Source organism: Lepidochelys kempii, chromosome 6 (assembly GCF_965140265.1).
Source record: "Lepidochelys kempii isolate rLepKem1 chromosome 6, rLepKem1.hap2, whole genome shotgun sequence".
Lineage (NCBI taxonomy): Eukaryota > Metazoa > Chordata > Testudines > Cheloniidae > Lepidochelys > Lepidochelys kempii.
The window spans coordinates 2,057,953-2,080,084 of NC_133261.1; the positions used below are offsets into that span (position 1 = coordinate 2,057,953).

At 52.8% G+C, this 22,132-nt stretch overlaps 2 protein-coding genes across 3 annotated transcripts; one reads left to right on the forward strand and one right to left on the reverse strand.

Annotated features, from left to right (window-relative positions):
- Window positions 1-1,800: 1,800 nt before the first annotated feature.
- Window positions 1,801-11,400, forward strand: LOC140912315 (serine protease 27-like). 2 transcript variants are annotated; one of them, XM_073346531.1, is made up of 6 exons: window positions 1,801-1,848; window positions 6,413-6,439; window positions 8,226-8,388; window positions 8,879-9,150; window positions 9,396-9,553; window positions 10,228-11,400. In XM_073346531.1, the coding sequence occupies exons 1-6, from the start codon at window positions 1,839-1,841 to the stop codon at window positions 10,492-10,494; spliced, it is 897 nt and encodes a 298-aa protein (XP_073202632.1). In that variant the 5' UTR covers window positions 1,801-1,838; the 3' UTR covers window positions 10,495-11,400. The 2 variants fall into 2 exon arrangements, with proteins under 2 accessions (XP_073202632.1, XP_073202631.1); XM_073346530.1 differs by lacking the exon at window positions 1,801-1,848 and adding an exon at window positions 3,753-3,863.
- A 250-nt stretch (window positions 11,401-11,650) lies between these two features.
- Window positions 11,651-17,813, reverse strand: LOC140912231 (serine protease 27-like). The gene is made up of 6 exons (XM_073346361.1): window positions 17,785-17,813; window positions 14,896-14,921; window positions 14,646-14,808; window positions 14,168-14,439; window positions 12,266-12,447; window positions 11,651-11,962 (listed from the first exon to the last, which is right to left on the reverse strand). Exons 1-6 carry the CDS (start codon window positions 17,811-17,813, stop codon window positions 11,651-11,653), a joined length of 984 nt encoding a protein of 327 aa, XP_073202462.1.
- Window positions 17,814-22,132: the final 4,319 nt, after the last annotated feature.

Here is a 22,132-nt window from a genome sequence, read left to right on the forward strand (position 1 = left end):
CTGGCACTGATATTTTGTCCAACTTTCTGATACCCGGTTCGCATTTTTAACTCTTTTGCCTTCTGCCAGGAACGAGCTCAAGCTGCCCAAACACCACGCAGTGATTTTGCTGGCGATGACGTTAGCCGATAGCCGCTGACGGAGCTACAGGGGGGCGAGAGGTAAACACAGCAATTAGCCAACGAATACGCTTCGAGACTTGAAAGACAGCCATGCCTATGTCGTTCAGCTCCATCTGCCCTGTAAGGAACGAGGGTGCATTTGGGGTGTATGGCGTTTACCCGGCAACTTTAAAATGTAACATTTCAGCATTTGTTGGGGCACTTTGGTGCATAGGCGTAGTATGACTTCCATGTATGGGGGGTGGGGGCAGAGCGGGGGGATATTTAACGACAGCCCAAGCCCCGGCCCCCTGCAGCTGATGCACAAAGCCAGAGTCCCGCCACCCTGGGGCTGAAGCCCAAAGCTCGGCCACCCCTAAGAAGGTGGGTTGGGAACTCATCAGCCACCTGCAGGTCCCTCTGGCATTGCGCATGCCGGCCACACATGTCTCCAGAGCTGCTCCCTGGAGCCCCCGAGGAGGCTGCGTGGTGCAGGGCGCTGATCCCTGTGAGCAGCACCAGCAAACACCAAGGCAGCATATCCAGAAGCAAGAGCCGGGTGCTGGGGGAGGGCAGCTTCTTATCTGCCTCCCCGCCCGCATCTCCTTCCAGGAAGCTGTCGTGGTCGCAAAAAAATCCGCTGGTGGCCACGGTGGCCACATTTGAGAAATGTTGGTTTGGACTGTGAGCCCTTTGGGGTAGGGACTGGCTCCCACTGTGGGTCTGGGCAGCCATGTTCGGGTGTCGTAGGTCCTACAATAATACAGAGAATACTAGTAACAAAATATATGTCTGTCTGTCTCAGCTGCTTCGGTCTGTCTCGATTGTACATGCCCATCTGTCGAGTTTGCCTTGTCTGTCTAGATTGTGTCTGCCTTTCAAATTCTGCCTGTCTAGGCTGTCTGTCTCTTAATGTGTGAGATCCAACCATCTGTCAATACTGTGTCTGTCTGTCTGTTTAGATTGTGTCTATCTAGATTGTGTCGATCTGTACTGTCTCCATCTGACTCTGTTGTGTCTGTCTGTCTGTTTAGATTGTGTCTGTCTGTCTAGGATGGGTCTATCTCTCATTACTCAATGATACAAAATAAATAAGCCCAAGAATACTGGGAATTTCCTTGGGCTGTTCTGTCCTGGGTCATTTACCCAACAAAGACAACACAAGGAACCCCAGGCACCCCTGAGGTACACACATACACACCCCGGAGTCCAGGTATAGGCACCCAAACACTCTGGAGTTTAGCTATAGACACACATGACCTGTGGAGTTGAGCTGCACACACAAACACACAGATGCACACAATTCGAACACAGCAGAACTCGGTAAGCCCCCTTGGGAAGCCTCCCAGGCCATTTTGGGACACATCCCCCTATTCTGCAAAGGTCAGCAGCCGGGTGTCACAGGAACATGAGTGGGGGAGTTCTCAGCTGCACAGGACCCGGGGGACGCAGCGAGGGGCCAATGCGGCTGGGGCAGGTGGGAGGCTGGGAATGGGGAGGGTTAACATGTGGCAGGGTTTGGTGGCACAAGAAGCAGTTTCCCTGGAAGGGTGAGATGAGGCAGGCGATAGGAGGACTGGCTGGGCCACATTCCCCAGCCAGGCAGACAGCTGACACCAGGCTTTGGGGTCACTGGGGCAGCTCACGGATCCTCTAGTCCCCTGCGGAGGCCGAGCTGGGAGCTGCTGGGACATGGGAGCACACTGCACCCCAATAACCATCCTTCTCCTGCTGCCCATGCTGCAGGGTAAGTGGGGGCTGGGAGCCAGGATGCCTGGGCCCTATGGAAGGGGAGTGGGGGCTAGTGGTTTAGCACAGAGGGGTGACCGGGAGCCAGGACACCTGGGTTCTATCCCAGATTCTGCCACAGACTCCTTGTGTGACCTTGAGCAAGTCCCGCATCTCTCTGAGTCTCAATTTCCCTGGATGGAAAAGAGGGAGAATGTTCCTGCCTTTGTCTGTTTAGACTGTGAGCCCTTCGGGGGCAGGGACCGGCTCCCACTGTGGGTGTGGGCAGCACCTGGCACAAAGGATTCCTGGCTCATGTTAGGGTATCGTAGGTCCTACAATAATACAGAGAATATTAGGAACAAAAAATATGTCTGTCTGTCTCAACTGCATAGTATATGCCCGTCAGTCTAAATTGCATCTCAATGTCTAGATTGCCTCTCTCTCTCTCTCTCTCTCTCTCTCTCTCTCTCTCTCTCTCTCTCTCTCTCTCTCTGGATTGTGTCTGCCCCTCTGTTGAAATTCTGTGTGTTTAATTTATTGTATCCAACCACCTGTCTCTATTGTGTCTGTCTGTCTGTTTAGATTGTGTCTATCTAGATTGTTTCTGTCTGTACTGTCTCCATCTGTCTCTATTGTGTCTGTCTGCCTAGGATGGGTCTATCATTACCCACAATGATACAAAATAAATAACCCCAAGAATACTGGGAATTTCCTTAGGCTGTTGTCTCCTTGGCCATTTACACGACAAAGAAAACACAAGGGACCCCATGCACCCCCCAGGTACACACACATCGGAATTTAACTGCACACTATCATGGGGTTCCCGGGCGATGCCCTGGACCTGCTCCCCATGAAGCCAGTCAGGACTCTGGGGAAGTCTCCTTTCTGTAAGCAGCCTGTCTGCAGGACACACAGCTCCCCCGGCTTCCACCTTCCTGGGTCTGGCCTCGGAGCATTCAGCCTCCTCTGCCCCTCCGTGCGCTTCCCACAGCGAGTCCGCCCAGCCGGGGCTCCTGGGGAAGCCAGAGGGTCCTGCCCCCCAACTCCGCAGTCAGCCAGCCAGGAAACCAGAGGTTTATTAGATGACAGGAACACGGTCTAAAACAGAGCTTGTAGGTGCAGAGAACAGGACCCCTCAGCTGGGTCCATTTTGGGGGGCAGTGAGCCAGACAACCCCGTCTGCCCTTCACTCCTCATCCCCAGCCAGCCTCAAACTGAAACTCTCTCCAGCCCCTCCTCCTCTGGGCTTTGTCCCTTTCCGGGGCCAGAAGGGCACCTGATTCCTTTGTTCTCCAACCCTTTGGCTCTCACCTTGCAGGGGGGAAGGGCCCAGGCCATCAGTTGCCAGGAAACAGGGTGTCGGCCATTCTCTGTGTCCAGACCCCTGCACACACCTGCCCTGTAGGGCTTTGCAAGGATCATTCACCCTTATCTCACCACCTAGATACTTAAGAACTGCCTAGGGGAAACTGAGGCACCCCCACAATATTCAGAGGAAACATTAAGAACAGTCCCGCTTTGTCACACACACACCCAAGTCTAGCTATAGACACACACACTCTGGAGTTGAGCTGCACACACATAAACACAAACACAGATGCACACAGCAGAACCCAGTGAGTCCCCTTGGGAAAGCTCCCCGGCCATTTCAGGACACGTCCCCCCTATTATGCAAAGGTCAGTGGCCGAGTGTCACAGAAACACAAGTGTGGGAGTTCTCAGCCGCACAGGACCCGGGGACAGAGCGAGGGGCCAATGAGGCTGGGGCCGGAGGCAGGCTGGGAACGGGGAGGGTTACCATAAGTGCGGGGAGGGCGGGGGTTTCCCTGGAAGGGTGAGATGAGGCAGGCGATAGGAGGACTGGCTGGGCCACATTCCCCAGCCAGGCAGACAGCTGACACCAGGCTTTGGGGTCACTGGGGCAGCTCACCGACCCTCTAGTCCCCTGCAGAAGCCCAGCTGGGAGCTGCTGGGCCATGGGAGCGCCCTGCACCCCAATAACCATCCTTCTCCTGCTGCCCATGCTGCAGGGTAAGTGGGGGCTGGGAGCCAGGATGCCTGGGCCCTATGGAAGGGGAGTGGGGGCTAGTGGTTTAGCACAGAGGGGTGACCTTGAGCCAGGACACCTGGGTTCTATCCCAGATTCTGCCACAGACTCCTTGTGTGACCTTGAGCAAGTCCCGCATCTCTCTGAGTCTCAATTTCCCTGGATGGAAAAGGGGGAGAATGTTCCTGCCTTTGTCTGTTTAGACTGTGAGCCCTTCGGGGCAGGGACCGGCTCCCTCTGTGGGTCTGGGCAGCCCCCAGCACCACAGGGCCCTGATCTCGGCTGGAATCTGGGCAGCACCTGGCACAAAGGATACCCGGCCCATGTTAGGGTATCCTAGGTCCTATCATAATACAGAGAATACTTGTAACAAAATATATGTCTGTCTGTCTCAACTGCATCTGACTGTCTACATAATATATGCCTGTCAGTCTAGATTGTGTCTGCTCCTCTGTCTAAATTCTGCTTGTCTAGGTTGTCTGTCTCTCTTTCTGTCTCGAATCTGACCATCTGTCTCTACTGGGTCAGTCTGTCTGTTAACATTGTGCCTATCTAGATTGTGTCTGTCTGTACTGTCCCCATCTGTCTATATTGTGTCTGTCTGTCCAGGATGGGTCTATCTCTCATTACTCACAACAATACAAAATAAATAACCCCCAAAATACTGTAAGTTTCCTTAAGCTGTTCTGTCCTTGGCAGTTTACACAACAAAGACAACACAAGGGACCTCGCACATCCCTGAGGTACACACACACACACACACACACTGTGGAGTTGAGCTGCACAAACAAACACACACACACAGATACAGAGGCACACAGCAGAACCCAGTGCGTCCTTTGGGGGCAGGGACTGGCTCCTACGATGGATCTGGGCAGCACCTGGCACAAAGGATTCCTGGCCCATGTTAGGGTATCGTAGGTCCTACAATAATACAGAGAATACTAGGAACAAAAAATATGTCTGTCTGTCTCAACTGCAATAGTATATGCCCGTCAGTCTAAATTGCATCTCACTGTCTAGATTGCCTCTCTCTCGCTCTAGATTTTGTCTGCCTCTCTGTCTAAATTCTGCCGGTCTAGGTGATTTGTCTCTTGATGTATTGTATCCAACCACCTGTCCGTATTGTGTCTGTCTCTCTATTTAGATTATGTCTATCTAGATTGTTTCTGTCTGTACTGTTACCATCTGTCTCTATTGTGTCTGTCTGCCTAGGATGGGTCTATCTCTCATTACCCACAATGATACAAAATAAATAACCCCAAGAATACTGGGAATTTCCTTAGGCTGTTCTGTCCTTGGCCATTTACACAACAAAGGCAACATCAGTGTCCCATACACCCCTGAGGTACACACACAGACACAGACAGACGCACACAGCCCCGGAGTCTAGCTATAGACATACACACCCTGGAGTTTAGCTGCACAAACGCACAGAAGGGCACAGAAGAACCCGGTGAGCTCCCTTGGGAAAGCTCCCCGGCCATTTCAGGACACGTCCCCCCATTTCACGAAGGTCAGCAGCCGGGAGTCACAGAAACATGAGTGGGGGAGTTCTCAGCTGCACAGGACCTGGGGACGCAGCGATGGGCCAATGCGGCTGGGGCAGGTGGGAGGCTGGGAATGGGGAGGGTTGACATGTTGACAAGAAGCGGTTTCCCTGGAAGGGTGAGGAGAGGCTAGCGATGGGGGGACTGGCTGGGTGACATTTCCTGGCCAGGCAGACAGCTGACACTGGGCAGTGGGGTCACTGGGGCAGCTCACCGACCCCCTAGTCCCCTGTGGAAGCTGAGCTGGGAGCCGCTGGGCCATGGGAGCGCCCTGCACCCCAAAAACCATCCTTCTCCTGCTGCCTAGGCCGCAGGGAAAGTCGGGGGTTGGAGCCAGGATGCCTGGGTCCTATGGGAGGGGGCTAGTGTGTTGCAGCAGGGTGGGCAGGAAGTCAAGATTCCTGTGTTCACTTGAAAGGAGAGTGGGGTCTATTAGGCTAGAGTGGGGGGAGGGGCTGGGATCCGGGACTCCTGGGTCCTATGAGAAGAAAGTGGGGACTAGTGGGTTAGAGCAGGGGGGGCTGGGAGCCAGGACTTCTGGATTCAATTCTCAGTCTCAGCAACAGACACCCTCTCTCGCCCCCACCCTCTGAGCCAGCCTCAGAAATGTACCTTAGGGCTCTTGAAATGCTCTAAATAGTGTAATAACCCAGGGATGAGGCTTCAGCAGGGAAGCGGTTAACAAGATATGAAGTGCAGCTGTGTCCCATGGGCAGGGCAGGGTGCGAGACTCAGCTGTTGTCCCAGAGCCAAGGAGGAACCCAGGAATGCTGGCCTCCAGCCCGAACTGCTCTAACCACTAAACCTCCCCGGTCTGGGGAGAGATCCCAGGCACCCTGAGAGCTGTGTGTTATTTTGCACTGTTTACTTTTAGTCAGCATTTCTTTCTGCCTTTCTTTTCCTGTCTTCCTGATTCCTGTTCATTTCTGAAACCGGTTCCCCTGCTTTGTGCCATCTGTGACTCCTTCTCCTGTCTCCCTCAGCTGCACCGGACCGTGGAATCCAGACAGGTATGTAACCTACCACTGAAATCATGTCACCTATCACTTCAATCAGCCTCTGCACCAGGTGGCTGGAAGGTAGTTAATGTGATACCGATTTTTTTAAAAGCTCCAGAGGCGATCCTGGCAATTACAGGCTGATAAGCCTAACTTCAGTACTGAGCAAAGAGTTTGAAACTATAGTAAAGGACAGATTTGTTGGGGAAGAGTCAACGTGGTTTTTGTAAAGGGAAATCGTGCCTCACCAATCTACCAGAATTCTCTGAGTGTGTCAGCAACCATGTGGACAAGGGTGATCCAGTGGATAAAGTGTACTTGGACTTTCAGAAAGCCTTTGACATAGTCCCTCACCCAAGGCTCTGAAGCAAAGTAAGCAACCATGGGATAAGAGAGAAGATCCCTTCATGGATCAGTATCTGGTTAAAAGTCAGGAAACAAAGGCTAGGAATAAATGGTCAGTTTTCACAATGGAGAGCGGTAAATAGGGGTCTGTACTGGGATTACTGCAGTTCAACACATTCGTAAATCATCGGGGAAAAGGAGTAAACAGTGAGTGGGCAAAGTTGGCAGATGTTACAAAATACCTTGTTAGTTAAGTCCCAGGCAGACTGCGAAGAGCTACAAAGGGATCTCATAAAACTGGGTGACTGGCAATAAAATGGCAGATGAAATTCAATGTTGATAAATGCAAAGCAATGCACATTGGAAAACATAGTCCAAACTATATATATAATATGATGGGGTCTAAATTAGCTGTTACCACTCAAGAAAGAGATTTTGGAGTCATTGTGGATAGTTCTCAGCGGCAGTGAAAAAAAACAAAGAGAATGCTGGGAATCATTAGGAAAGAGATAGATAATAAGACAGAAAATATCATATTTTCTCTCTATAAATCCATGGTGCGCCCACACCTTGAATACTGTGTGCAGATGTGGTCGCCCCGTCTCAAAAAAGATATTTTAGAATTGGAAAAAGTACAAAGAAGGGCCACCAAAGCCATTAGGGGTTTGGAACGGCTGCCGTATGAGGAGAGATTAATAAGCCAGGGACTTTTCAGCTTGGAAAAGAGACGACTAAGGGGGGGATATGACAGAGGTCTATAAAATCATGACTGATGTAGAGAAAGTAGATAAGGAAGTGTTATTTACCCCTTCTCATAATAGAAGAACAAGGGGTCACGCAAAGAAATGAATAGGCAGCAGGTTTAAAACAAACAAAAGGAAGTATTTTTTTCACACAACACACAGTCAACCTGTGGAACTCCTTGCCAGGGGATGTTGTAAAGGCCAAAAGTGTAACTGGGTTCAAAAAAGAGTTAGGTAAGTTCCTGGAGGATAGGTCCATCCGTAGTTATTAGCCAAGATGGGCAGGGACACAACCCCATGCTCTGCGTGTCCCTAAACTGCCGATTGCCAGAAGCTGGGGCTGGATTGACAGGGGCTGGATCACTGGATGGTTCCCTGGTGTGTTCATTCCCTCTGGGGCACCTGGCGTTGGCCACTGTCGACAGACAGGACACTGGGCTGGATTGACCACCGGTCTGACTCAATACGGCCGTTATGAATCACGACACCGCAGGATGGTGCTAGGGGGCGCTGTGCTGCAGGGAGCTGGGGGGCGCCCTCCCCAGACCATGAGTGCCGGCCCCGATGCCCGAGGGCGGCGCTAGGGGGCGCTGTGGAACACCAAGCCCCCCACGGGAGGCTGCCTTGCAGCTCAGCGCAGCTCCAGTCCCCTCCACCAGGGAGCGCCGCGTGTCCTCCGTTCCGTCATGGTTCTCTCCCTCCGCCCGCAGCGTGTGGCCAGGCGGGGCCCCAGGACCGGATCGTGGGCGGGCAGGACGCCCCGCTGGGGGCCTGGCCCTGGCAGGTCAGTCTGCAGTATGAGAATCGCCACATCTGCGGGGCGACCCTCATCAACGCGGAGTGGGTCCTGAGCGCTGCACATTGCTTTCCCAAGTGAGTGACCAGGGCTGGGCCAGCAGGGGGCTGCGGGTCGGGAGGGGGGGGCACCGGTAGAATTCGGGGGGAGCCCAGGGCTGGGCCAGGAGGGGGCTGCGGGTCGGGAGCGGGGGGCACCGGTAGAATTCGGGGGGAGCCCAGGGCTGGGCCAGGAGGGGGCTGCGGGTCGGGAGCAGGGGGCACCGGTAGAATTCGGGGGGAGCCCAGGGCTGGGCCAGGAGGGGGCTGCGGGTCGGGAGCGGGGGGCACCGGTAGAATTCGGGGGGAGCCCAGGGCTGGGCCAGGAGGGGGCTGCGGGTCGGGAGCGGGGGGCACCGGTAGAATTCGGGGGGAGCCCAGGGCTGGGCCAGGAGGGGGCTGCGGGTCGGGAGCGGGGGGCACCGGTAGAATTCGGGGGGAGCCCAGGGCTGGGCCAGGAGGGGGCTGCGGGTCGGGAGCAGGGGGCACGGCTGTTGGTCTCTGGGCGCTGACCCCTCTCTCGCCCCAGGCATGCGGAGCTGTCTCGGTACCGTGCCGTCCTGGGCTCCCGCCAGCTGTCGGTCCCAGAGCCCGGCTCCCTGCGGCTACCCCTGTCCCGCGCCCTGGGCCATGCGCTCTACTCTGGGGAGGGCTCCAGCGGAGACATCGCCCTGGCCCGGCTGGGCCGCCCCGTCACCTTCACCCCGCAGGTGCTGCCCGCCTGCCTCCCGGACGCCGGGGTCCACTTCCCCGCTGGGACCCTCTGCTGGGTTACTGGCTGGGGGTCGCCACGAGAGGGAGGTGAGGAGGGGGGGAGAGGAAGGGAGGGGGCAGGAGGAAGAATAGAGAGGGAGAGGTGGGGGAGTGGAGGTGGGAGGGGCCATGAGGAAAGGGGGAGGAGAGGGGAACGCAGAGGAGGAGGGGTAAGGAGGGGGGAGCATTGGAGGGGGCAGGGAGGGGGGCATTGTGTCCTCCTCCTCCTCCCCCAGGGTCCCCTCCCCCACCCTGGCAGTGTTAACCCTTCCTTTCCCCCCCTCCCCCCGCAGACCTGCTCCCGGCCCCCATGACACTGCAGCAGCTGCAGGTGCCCCTGATCGACCCACTGCCCTGTGACGCCCTTTATCGGCGCCGGAGCTCCATGAGGGAGATCCAGGACGACATGGTGTGTGCCGGCTACGCCGAGGGACAGAGAGACGCCTGCCAGGTGAGAGCAGGGGGCTGCGGGTCAGGAGAGAGGGGCATCGGCAGAGCTGGGGGGGGCAGGGGGCAGAGGGTCGGGAGAGAGGGGCATCGGCAGAGCTGGGGGGCGCAGGGGGCAGAGGGTCGGGAGAGAGGGGCATCGGCAGAGCTGGGGGGGGCAGGGGGCTGAGGGTCGGGAGAGAGGGGCATCGGCAGAGCTGAGGGGGGCAGGGGGCTGCGGGTCAGAAGAGAGGGGCATCGGCAGAGCTGGGGGGCGCAGGGGGCTGTGGGTCGGGAGAGAGGGGCATCGGCAGAGCTGGGGGGGCAGGGGGCTGAGGATCGGGAGTGAGGGGCATCGGCAGAGCTGGGGGGCGCAGGGGGCAGAGGGTCGGGAGTGAGGGGCATCGGCAGAGCTGGGGGGCGCAGGGGGCTGAGGGTCGGGAGAGAGGGGCATCGGCAGAGCTGGGGGGGCAGGGGACAGAGGGTCGGGAGTGAGGGGCATCGGCAGAGCTGGGGGGCGCAGGGGGCTGAGGGTCGGGAGAGAGGGGCATCGGCAGAGCTGGGGGGGGGGCAGGGGGCTGAGGATCGGGAGTGAGGGGCACCGGCAGAGCTGGGGGGGCGGGGAGCCGAGGGCTGGGCTAGCAGGAGGCTGCAGGTCCGGACTGAGAGGCCCTGGTGTCACCGATTCTCTCTCCCCAGGGCGATTCGGGGGGCCCCCTGGTCTGCCAGAAGGCTGGGCTGTGGTTCGTGGCCGGCGTCGTCAGCTGGGGCGAAGGCTGCGCCCTGCCCAACCGCCCCGGGGTCTACATCCGCGTCGGCGCCTACCTGGACTGGATCGGGCAGCACGTGCCCAACGCCACCTTCGGGGTGGTCAATATCACCACCTACAGCCTGCCCGGGGGCGGGCCCCCCGGCCCTGCCCCCACTGCCCTGCTTCTAGCCGCCTGGCTGCTCCGAATTCTCTGAGCCCCGCCCCCCAGCAGTTAAGGCCACACCCACCCGGATAGGCCACGCCCCAAGGGGAGAGTGCCACGGAACCGCTCTCCAGTGACCCCGCCCCCTTTCGGTCACGCCCACCCAGCCACGACATGTCACGCCCACCAGTGGACTGTGCCACGGAATCCCCCCTCCCCTGTGGACTCTCCCTCGTGGCCAATGGATGGGTCCTGCCTACCTCATGTCAAGTGACCCCACCCCCTTCCGGTCACGCCCACCCAGCCACAACATGTCACGCCCACCAGTGGACTGTGCCACGGAATCCCCCCTCCCTTGTGGACTCTCCCTCGTGGCCAATGGATGGGTCCTGCCTACCTCATGTCAAGTAACCCCGCCCCCTTCCGGTCACGCCCACCCAGGCACGACATGTCACGCCCACCAGTGGACTGTGTCACGGAATCCCCCCTCCCTTTTGGACTCTCCCTCGTGGCCAATGGATGGGTCCTGCCTACCTCATGTCAAGTAACCCCGCCCCCTTCCGGCCATGCCCACCCAGGCACGACATGTCACGCCCACCAGTGGACTGTGCCATGGAATCCCCCCTCCCTTGTGGACTCTCCCTCGTGGCCAATGGATGGGTCCTGCCTACCTCATGTCAAGTAACCCCGCCCACTTCTGGCCACACCCACCCAGGCACAAGCCCTGCCCCTGCGGGGGAGAAGGACCATGGCTTCCCCGCAACATGGGTGGGTCACAACCACCACGCTTCAGCCTGCCGGAAATATTCTCCCCCACAGGACCAAGTATGGGTCTGAGCCAGGGCAACAGGGAGGAGACGGGATAACGGGCTAGATGGGCCCATGGGTCTGATCCAGCCGGGTCCCTTGTGCACTGTTTTAATTTAAACGCGAAAGACTGGAATAATAATAAATAAATAATTTACTGTTCTTCAGTGCCTGAATGCAGATTACAAAAGTGCTTTACAAACAGGAATAAAAGAAACCTTAGAATAATTCCAGCGGGCGGGGGGAATGGGACTACTATTGTACATGGGGAAACTGAGGCACCAAGCAAGGCAAGAACAGAACTGGGGACAGAACCCAGGAGTCCTGCCTCCCAGCCCCCACTGCTCTAACCCACTAGACCCCACTGTCCTCCCAGACACAGAACCCAGGAGTCCTGGCTTTCAGATGAGCTGTAGGGCACAGGCCACAAGAAGCAGGGTGTGGGCTAGCACCATGGGCGCATGATTGAAGCTGCCGTCTTTTAATTTTTTCTCGCAGTTCCTGTTAGCCACGGAGCTGTGGGCTGTTCCATTCGTGGTGCCCTGGACGAACGCCAGGTCTGGGACGGTCTCTTGGAGCCAGCCGTGGTAACTGGTGACTCGGATGTAAACGCCGGGGCGGTTTTTCTGAGCACAGCCTTCTCCCCAGCTCACCACGCCTGCCTGGACCCAGCTCTGTCCCATTTTACACACCAGCGGACCACCGGAGTCACCCTAGCGGTCAAAGAGCCAGACAAGGGGTTACTGAGATGCAGCCACCTCTGGGGTGGGGCGTGGGGGACCCCCTTGCCCAGCACCGAGGTGCGGCCCCTCTGGGTAGGGGTGCAGGGGATGTTCACAGAGGGACCCCTCACCCAGTGCTGAGACACGGCCCCTCTGGAGTGGGGTGTGGGGGCTGGTTATGTGTGGACACCTCGCCCGGCACTGAGATGCAGCCACTTCTGGGGTGGGATGCGGGGGCTGTTTGTATGGAAACCCCAGCACCAAGATGCAGCGGACTCTGGGGCAGGCTCTCACCTGGCAGGCATCCTTGCCCCCTTTGGTGTACCCGGCACACAGCATGTCCTCCTGGATGTTCTGCCCTTTGCCCCTGCAGTAGAGGGCGTCGCACGATGCCTGGGCGATGATGGGCACCTCCAGCTTCTGCAGCGTCTCCGGGGCTTTGCCTTTCCCTGCTGGGGGAGGGGGCAGTGGGACAGCTGGGCTGGGAGCCACACCCACTGCCCCTCCCCCTGCCCAGCGGGGTGAGGGGCCACCATAAATGGGGGGGGCATGGACAGGGGGGCACAATCCCTTCCCCCCACACTAACTTGTATCTCCTGATCCTTTCTGCCCTGCATGCTGCATTGCCTCCTCCCTTTCACATCTATCAGCCCTCCTTCTTTCTTCCTTCTTCCCTCCATCGCTCGCTTTTCGTCTCTCCGAGTCCCTTCATCTTTCTTTTTCTCTCTTTTGTTCTTATTCCAGTCATTCCTTTCTTCCTTTCTTATAACATTCATTCGTGTCTCTTGCTTTCTTACTTTTGTTCTTAGGCCATTCATCTTTCTTTCTTTCTTTCTTTCTTTCTTTCTTTCTTTCTTATTCTATTCATTCATTACTTTCTTTCTTTCTTTCTTATTCTATTTCTTTCTTATTCCATTCACTCTTTCTTTCTTTCTTTCTTTCTTTCTTTCTTTCTTTCTTTCTTTCTTAATCATTCCTTTATTTCTTTCTTTTTCTTTCTTATTCTATTTCTTTCTTTCTTATTCCATTTATTTCTTTATTTCTTATTCCATTCTTTCTTTCTTTCTTTCTTTCTTTCTTTCTTTCTTATTCTAGTCATTCATTTCTTTCTTTCTTTCTTATTCATTCCTTTATTTATTTCTTTTTCTTTCTTAATCTATTTCTTTCTTTCTTTCTTTCTTTCTTTCTTTCTTTCTTATTCTATTCATGCATTTCTTTCTTTCTTTCTTTCTTTCTTATTCTATTCATTCATTACTTCTTTCTTTCTTTCTTATTCTATTTCTTTCTTATTCCATTCACTCTTTCTTTCTTTCTTTCTTTCTTTCTTTCTTTCTTTCTTTCTTTCTTTCTTTCTTAATCATTCCTTTATTTCTTTCTTTTCTTTCTTATTCTATTTCTTTCTTTCTTATTCCATTTATTTCTTTCTTTCTTATTCCATTCTTTCTTTCTTTCTTTCTTTCTTATTCTATTCATGCATTTCTTTCTTTCTTTCTTTCTTTCTTTCTTATTCTAGTCATTCATTTCTTTCTTTCTTTCTTATTCATTCCTTTATTTATTTCTTTTTCTTTCTTAATCTATTTCTTTCTTTCTTTCTTATTCTATTCATGCATTTCTTTCTTTCTTATTCTATTCATTCATTACTTCTTTCTTTCTTATTCTATTCATGCATTTCTTTCTTTCTTTCTTATTCTATTCATTCATTACTTCTTTCTTTCTTATTCTATTCATGCATTTCTTTCTTTCTTTCTTTCTTTCTTTCTTTCTTTCTTTCTTTCTTATTCTATTCATGCATTACTTCTTTCTTTCTTATTCTATTCATGCATTTCTTTCTTTCTTATTCTATTCATGCATTTCTTTCTTTCTTTCTTTCTTTCTTTCTTATTCTATTCATGCATTTCTTTCTTTCTTTCTTTCTTTCTTATTCTATTCATGCATTTCTTTCTTTCTTTCTTTCTTTCTTTCTTTCTTTCTTTCTTTCTTTCTTTCTTATTCTATTCATTACTTCTTTCTTTCTTTCTTATTCTATTCATTGATTTCTTTTTTTCTTATTCATTCCTTTCTTTCTCCCCCCCCCCCGCCCCACTTCCAGTACAGCCATGCCCCAGATTCTTTATGTCCTCCCTCCCCACTGTAGCTTTCTCAGGATCTGGGCCCTGTCTCCCGCATCCCCCAACCCCAGCCACACACTTCACTCACCTCCACCTTTGACATTCCCCCAGCCAGTGACCCAGCACTTGGTCTTTGGCAGGAACTGGACCTCGGCAGCGGGGAGGCAGATGGGGACGATGCGGTCAGTGAGGTTCACGGGCCTCTCTAGCTGGACCAGGGCAATATCCCCACTGGAGATTTTGCCCCCGTAGCGGGGGTTGCAGATAATCTTCCCCACGGAGACTACGACTGCATGGGGGCTGGGGTGCAGCTGCTTGTGGGTCCCAAGTAGCACTGAGAACCGGGAAGGGTCCTTGGTCCTAGAGACAGAGAACAGCAGTGAGAGGAGCCCGGGGCTGGGCTAGCAGGGGGCTGTGGGTCGGGAGTGAGGGGCACCGGCAGGGCTGGAGGGAGCCCAGGGCTGGGCTAGCAGGGGGCTGTGGGTCGGGAGTGAGGGTCACCAGCAGAGTGGGGGCTGGGCGAGCAGGTGCTGCAGGTCGGGAGCGAGGGGCACCCTGATACTCACTGTCTGAAGCAGTGGGCTGCCGTCAGCACCCACTGTGGGGAGATGAGGGACCCCCCGCAGCGGTGGGTGCCGTTGAGTCTCAGGCTGACCTGCCAGGGCCACTCCCCGTCCCGCGCCTCCGAGCCCCCCACGATTCGCTTCGTAGGGCTCTGACGCCCGCACACTGTGGAGAGAACAGGTGGGAGTTGGGATCGGCTGGGATGGGAGGGGTCGGGGGAGCTGTTATGGGCTGTATGGACCAGCCACTCACCTTTAGCAACTGCCCTGTGCTGGGTCCTAGACACAGAGAGTCACAGAGAGCTCAGAATCCAGCCCTGGCTCCCTGGGCGTCCGTGGGGTCGCTCTGGATTTACCCCGGAGCTCGCCGAGCCAGGACCCAGCCCTGGCTCCCTGGGCGTCCGTGGGGTCGCTCCGGATTTACCCCGGAGCTCGCCGAGCCAGGACCCAGCCCTGGCTCCCTGGGCGTCCGTGGGGTCGCTCCGGATTTACCCCGGAGCTCGCCGAGCCAGGACCCAGCCCTGGCTCCCTGGGCGTCCGTGGGGTCGCTCCGGATTTACCCCGGAGCTCGCCGAGCCAGGACCCAGCCCTGGCTCCCTGGGCGTCCGTGGGGTCGCTCCGGATTTACCCCGGAGCTCACCGAGCCAGGACCCAGCCCTGGCTCCCTGGGCGTCCGTGGGGTCGCTCCGGATTTACCCGGGGGGTTGCAAAGCTCATAATCCAGCCCTGGCTCCATAGACCTCATCACAACACAATAAAGAATAATTACCGCAGCTAATTTTATAGTCCAATGAAAAACCCAGAATTATAACGAGGCAGGAGAATTATCTTGGTACCTGTTGTACTAAGAATCCCAGGTCGGTACAACACTGAGAACAAGCCACTAATAAGCCAAAAACTGAAAATTCACAGTTAATTACCTAACAAAGCAATTATATTAACCAAGGCTAGTGGTTAGAGCCCGCAAGGGGCTGGTAGCCAGGACTCCTGGGTTCTCTCCCACCTTGGGGAGGGGAGGGAAGTGAGGTCAGGTGGTGAGAGCAAGGGGGCTGGGCGACAGGACTCCTGGGTTATCTCCCAGCTCAGGAAGGGGAGTGGGGTCTAGTGGTTAGAGCAGGGGGGGCCTGAGAGCTAGGATTCCTCAGTTCTATCCACAGCTCTGGGAGGGGAGTCAGGTCTAGTGTTTAGAGCAGGGTGACACTGGGCAAGCCCCCGTGCCTCCATTTCCAAAGGAGGATAATAATCCTGCCCTCCTTTGTAAAGTGCTTTGAGATCTACTGCAGGAAGGAAAGGGGGTTCTCGGTAATAACCCCAATTCCCTGCTAATCAGTTGTAAAATCAGTTCCACCTCTTCCATTACATAGATTCATATTTCACTGCCTATCCATTAATAAAGCAGTTCTCCTTCTTGCAGCAATGATCACGTGCCATGTTCTACTCATGATCACACAGCGACACCATGCAAGAGACTTGATCAAACGATTCATTGCTAATTAACTAACAATGGTACTACCATTGCTAATCATAATTAATAGAATCTCACCACTCAAGAGTTAATAATAACCACGTTATTAGAATGATAGCAATAATATTAAAAACACTAAAAACATTAAGGGATAGATAGATAGATAGATAGATAGATAGATAGATAGATAGATAGATAGATAGATAGATAGATAGAGGGGGAGTGTGGGGAAAGAGAGAGAGAGAGGGTGTATCGGGGTAGATAGATAGATAGATAGATAGATAGATAGAGGGTGTATGGGGACAGATAGATAGATAGATAGATAGATAGATAGATAGATAGATAGATAGATAGATAGATAGATAGATAGATAGATAGATAGATAGAGGGGGTATATGGGGAGAGAGAGAGAGAGAAGGTGTATGGAGATAGATAGATAGATAGATAGATAGATAGATAGATAGATAGATAGATAGATAGATAGATAGATAGATAGATAGATAGGGGGTGTATGGGGATAGATAGATAGATAGATAGATAGATAGATAGATAGATAGATAGATAGATAGATAGATAGATAGATAGATAGATAGATAGATAGATAGATAGATAGATAGAGGGGTGTATGGGAGAGAGAGAGAGGATGTATGGGAATAGATAGATTAGATTAGATAGAGGGGGTGTGTGGGGAAAGAGAGAGAGAGAGGGTGTATCGGGATAGATAGATAGATAGATAGATAGATAGATAGATAGATAGATAGATAGATAGATAGATAGATAGATAGATAGAGGGGGTGTGTGGGGAAAGAGAGAGAGAGAGGGTGTATCGGGATAGATAGATAGATAGATAGATAGATAGATAGATAGATAGATAGATAGATAGATAGATAGATAGATAGATGAGAGGGGTGTATGGGGATAGATAGATAGATAGATAGATAGATAGATAGATAGATAAGGGGGTGTATGGGAGAGAGAGAGAGGATGTATGCGGATGGATAGATAGATAGAGGGGGTGTATGGAGAGAGAGAGAGAGAGAAGGTGTATGGGGATAGATAGATAGATAGATAGATAGATAGATAGATAGATAGATAGATAGATAGATAGATAGATAGATAGATAGATACAGGGGTGTATGGGGATAGAGAGAGAGAGAGAGAGAGAGAGGATGAAGAAAGAAAGAAAGAAAGAAAGAAAGAAAGAAAGAAAGAAAGAAAGAAAGAAAGAAAGAAAGAAAGAAAGAAAGAAAGAAAGAAAGATGAGTGTATAAGCATAGGACGACAGATAAATAGATTAGATTATAAGGCTGTAGAAAGAAAAGTCTCCCAGCTCCATTTGCACTGGATATTAGCTTTCACCCACCCAGACAGCTGGCCAATTTTTCTCACCAGATTGTGCCAGGCAACTCCCTGCCTGGGGTCCATCCCCTAGGAGCCCTGCCAGGGTCAGCAGTGCCAGCAGAGTCCCTCTGCCCATCACCCCTCTCCTCTGGGCTGCCCGGTGCTGCTCCCCCATGCCGCTCATCCTGGGATACAAGTAGAATGTGAGGGTGCCCCATGGCACTGCAGGTTCCTATATACTCAGCCCTGGCAGGGTGTGGGGCTGGGAATGTCGCCTGACTTGTCGGACCAACGTTGGCAAACGCCTCTCTACTTCCTTCCTTCCTAGCAACCTACCTTCCATGTTCTTGCCCCGGGCACGCCATCTCGGGAGCTGCTCCCCTCCCCCATCCCAGCCTGCAGTCCCTCCACCGCCCCCCTCACCCTCCATCCACCCCCCACGCCACCCACCTCCTCTGCTGCCAGGATCCCGCCCCAGTCCCTCTGCTCTGCACACCTCTCTCCCCTTCCCAATTTCCATCCCCGTCCGACTGGTCTCCCCTCCACCAGCCATCCCATCCCAAGTCCGCTTAGCTGGCGAGACCCCCCAGGCCACTAACCCATTGGGAAACAGGAGAGAGGCCTGGCTTGGCCTGGGAGGGGCAGGTTTGCAAAAGACCCAAAGGAGAAGTCTGTTAGGAAAGACCCGGGGATGAAGACACTCAAGGAAACAGGTGACGCAGGAGCATTACCCCACCCCGGCCTCACGTACGATGAGCCACAGTCCTGGGCAGAAACCAAGGGCAGAAAGGTTCACCTGAGGTGTCTTGGGGGTTGGCACCTGGGTGACTAACTGAGGAGCAGGAGAAGGCAGTGGACATCCTTGCTCCGTTGAAGCCAAATTCCCTTTGGCGAGGAATTCCAATTGGGGGTGTGATGATGGCCCCAACCCGGCCAGCCAGCGCCCGGGGCTGCCACCTCCAAGAAGCAGAAAGTCCAGACTCTGCATCCACCCCCACCTGCCTGACCTTGCTGTGACAAACCGGGCCCTATTTTTGGGACACCGATGCCTGCCTCAGTTTCCCTCTGTGATGCGCATCGCTACCCGGTGTGGGGGGGGAGGGGCAAAAAGGATTAAGAAAGCCACTCTTGGGGGAAATGGGGTGTGGGGTGACATCGGTGCCTGGGGTGAGGTGACGGGGTCATTACAGGACTGGCCGACACTGACCCGTATCAGGGGAGGGTTGGCCAATGAGAGCTCCAAGGAGTGAACAACTGACGCTGATCCACAGGGATCTCCGGCGGGAGGCCCATGGGAGCCTGCGGATTGACCTGAATTCTGAGCTTAGCTGTAAGAAATCCAGGACCGTTCATGGGACGTCCCAGTAATGGAGGGCCTGAAAGCCTGACTTAGTCCAGACGAAAAGACCTGCCGATATAACTCAAGGGCCGTGTTACCCTCAAGCCTGGTAAACAGCCAAAACTGGTGTGTCGGAAATTAGACCTTACCGGTGGGCTGCTCCACCCATGGCGTAAGAAAAAGATCTTGAGGGGGAAATTGCCTTCACCATCCCGGTGCCACCCCCATTCTCACCTGGGAACCCGCTCTTTGTCGCTCTGCTCTTAAAAACCATCCTGTTCAGACCGGCCCGGAGAGAGGGACCCAGACAACATCGCCACCGACCCCAGGGGAATCCCAACCGCTGCCTGGGATGGAAAAGGATCAGACATTAAGAACAGCTCCGGCCCATCTCAGCTGCCTTCTCCTCCAGTTATTACATCTTGGCTACCGTCTAAGAGACAGTTAAAGGAGGCTTTCCCTGCTAAAACCTCTCCCCTGTTCAAGGGCCAGGGACCAAGCGCTGGGTGGGGGGAAACGAAAGCCTTGGTTCCTGTGTTACATTTCCAAGGTTTTCGCTGGTTTTCGCCTTCTTTTCTGGATTTTTCCGGGGCGGGGGGTTGGCCGCCCTTCTCCTGAGGCCCCTCTCCTCCACCTCGTCTTCCCTCCAAGACCACACCCCCACTCGCTCCTCTTCATCCCCCCACATCGCGCATCCTTACGGCCTGTAACAAGTGGGAGGGCTATATTTAAAACTGATGGGGCCATGGCCCCTTCCCCCCCGTTCCGATGCCCCTGGCCGGGACTGGCAGAGAGACGGCGAAAGAGTCCACGGCAGCTTGGCTGGGTCGAGTCTGTCTTCACCTTTGCTTCTCCGGGCTAACCTAAGGACTTCCCGTGCTGTGGTCCGGCGGATAAAATACCCGGCTACTACAGGCTGCCGGGCGTCACTGCAAATCGTGGCTGCGGGGCATTGGTCCCTGCGGCGTGGGTAGGCCTCTATCTCAGCTGGACTCATTGGACAGAGCTTGTGTGGTTGGAGGCCTGGAGCCCAGAGACTTTGAGTCCGGGGGGAAGAGAGGGCCTCCGAGGGGCTGTGGCAAAGCGGGGGCGTAGCACCGATCCTGTGCACCCGGGACACCCTGCGACGGGGCACGGCGAAAAACCAGCCAGGCTGCTTCAACGCTGGCCAGATGGCCACCGTAACAATGCCTCATGCTGATTTCGATCCCCCGAGATCAGGTGTTCTCAAACTGGGGAGGGGGGGGTCACAAGATCATTATGTGGGGGTCATGAGTACACGCATGAAACAGAGAGAAACGGCTCTAAAATCTATTATTTAAAGCTAGCCTTTTAGAAAGTCCCACACACCTTTCCGTCACCATGTAGCATATGTACATAAAAAGTATGGCAAACGTCCAACACAGCGATCATTGTTCCTAAGCAAAATACATACGGTATTATCACCACCCAGCTCTGCATTGAAAATAGTGTTAAGTAAACAAAACGTTTGTCATTTGTACAGGGGTTCGCTCTCCGAGGTGTGCTGTCTGAACGGGGGCGTCAGTACAAGAAGGTTGAGTCGCAGGTGCCGGGAGGAATCTGGAGTCAGGTTAAAAAAAAACCCAACACATTCTCCACCTGGAGTCTCCATCTTTGGGTGGCTTCTAATGTGGCCTGGAGGCCAGTTAATATGAGACAGTCCCGGGCACTAATGGGCTCTCGAACCAGGAAGAGAAAGAACCAACGGCCTGACGTTAAAGCCAGGCAAATTCCCATAATTGATTCTGAGCAGCTCAGGTGACTAAGTATTGGAACAAACTCCTAAGGGAAGGGGAGGGAAGGGAAGGTTTCACCATTTCTGGTCAGCTTCCAATCAAGACAGGAGACCTTCCTGGAAGACACCTTAACCAAACACAAGTTACAGGACTAAACACAGGAGGAAGTGGATGAAATGTAATGCCCTGGGCTACACAGGTGGACAAACCAGATGATCTACTGGTGACTTCTTGCCCTTAGAATCCATGACTCTTCCATCGATTCTGATGGATGCAGCTAGGACAATTCGCCGCAGAGAACAAGACGCCCCTAAAATGCTAAAGGATGGAAGCAGTAGCCCAGAGGGAATTTCAACCGCTGAGAATCTAAACGGCAGCTAACAAATCACAAGCGCATGACAAGCGTAACGGATAAATTACAATTAATATAACTATTCATAATCATTTCTGTAGATTTTATCTCGTACTTTCCAACAGCATTTCTCAAAGTACAGTACAAAGGAGGTTAAAATAATGATCAAATAGAAATTAATTAATTATTCAATAATAAGAATAAGAATAAATCACAGCAACCAGGAATTACTAGATCTGGTTGACAATCTTCCAACAGTACCCATTTTGTTGCAAGCGCAGCCATCCGTGGGAATGTCTCTATTTCAAGGACGTTTTGTTTTGAAGAGCACGTCAAAAGGCAGCAAAACAAACTCAAAACCTTCCATGTAGCGAGATGTTGGAGGGAAGTTTTGGGTTTGGTTTTTTAATTTCATTTTGAAATAAGCTTGCATTTGGAAAGGTCGTTGATAGGATTCATTTCAGGTCCATTGAAATGGCTTGTTCCCATTTTGCCCTCGTAAGAAATGTGACAAGAATTCTACAAAGAAATAGATAAATATACACCAGTAAATGACAGCAAATAAACTATCAAACAATAAATAATTGGGAAATAAACAATGCAAATAATAGAAAAACAGAAACCAATAACTGACAACTAATACATTTGTCTTTAAGCTTCCACACCTGCATGGAGCATCCACCAGTTTCCACCTCTTATTCCAGTCTTGCTCTGGTCTGCTCAAGCATCTGAGCATCATGGGGATGGATTTGGCTTTTTCCTCTATTGGTCGCCCTCTTTTTCTGTTTCCATATTGGCCCTTGCCATGGAAATCGTGTTGATGGTCCTAAATATATCCATCACCTTCTTCTCCCTCCGTCTGATACTTCACATTGGTTTGCTCTGCTTACAGTTTTGGATGTTGCAAGATTCTCTCTCTTTCCAATGGTCTCTAACGATCTTACAAACCAACCAATAACTAGAAAATAACCAATCCAAATCACAGACAAAAATCTACTAATAACTGACAACGAATTAATATGAATGCAATAAATAATTAGGAAATTAAGTTACAGATATATACAAGCTAATAAATCGCAGCTAATAAATGAATGATAAAACAATGAATACTTAGGAAGTAACCAATACAAGTTACAGAGAAATATGAACCAATACATAGTATTGAGTAAATATATTACAAACCATAAATAACTATGAACTAACAAATATGAATACCAGATAAATACAAAATTATAA

Coding starts and splice junctions, on each gene's coding strand:
- LOC140912315 (XM_073346530.1), top strand. CDS start 3,809: ATGGGAGCGCCCTGCACCCCAATAACCATCCTTCTCCTGCTGCCCATG. Junction 8,389..8,878: donor GCTGCACATTGCTTTCCCAA/GTGAGTGACCAG, acceptor CTCTCGCCCCAG/GCATGCGGAGCTGTCTCGGT. Junction 9,151..9,395: donor GGGGTCGCCACGAGAGGGAG/GTGAGGAGGGGG, acceptor CTCCCCCCGCAG/ACCTGCTCCCGGCCCCCATG.
- LOC140912231 (XM_073346361.1), bottom strand. CDS start 17,813: ATGGCGTGCCCGGGGCAAGAACATGGAAG. Junction 14,922..17,784: donor CCGGGGCAAGAACATGGAAG/GTAGGTTGCTAG, acceptor CTCTGTGTCTAG/GACCCAGCACAGGGCAGTTG. Junction 11,963..12,265: donor GGGGCAAGGATGCCTGCCAG/GTGAGAGCCTGC, acceptor TTTGACCGCTAG/GGTGACTCCGGTGGTCCGCT.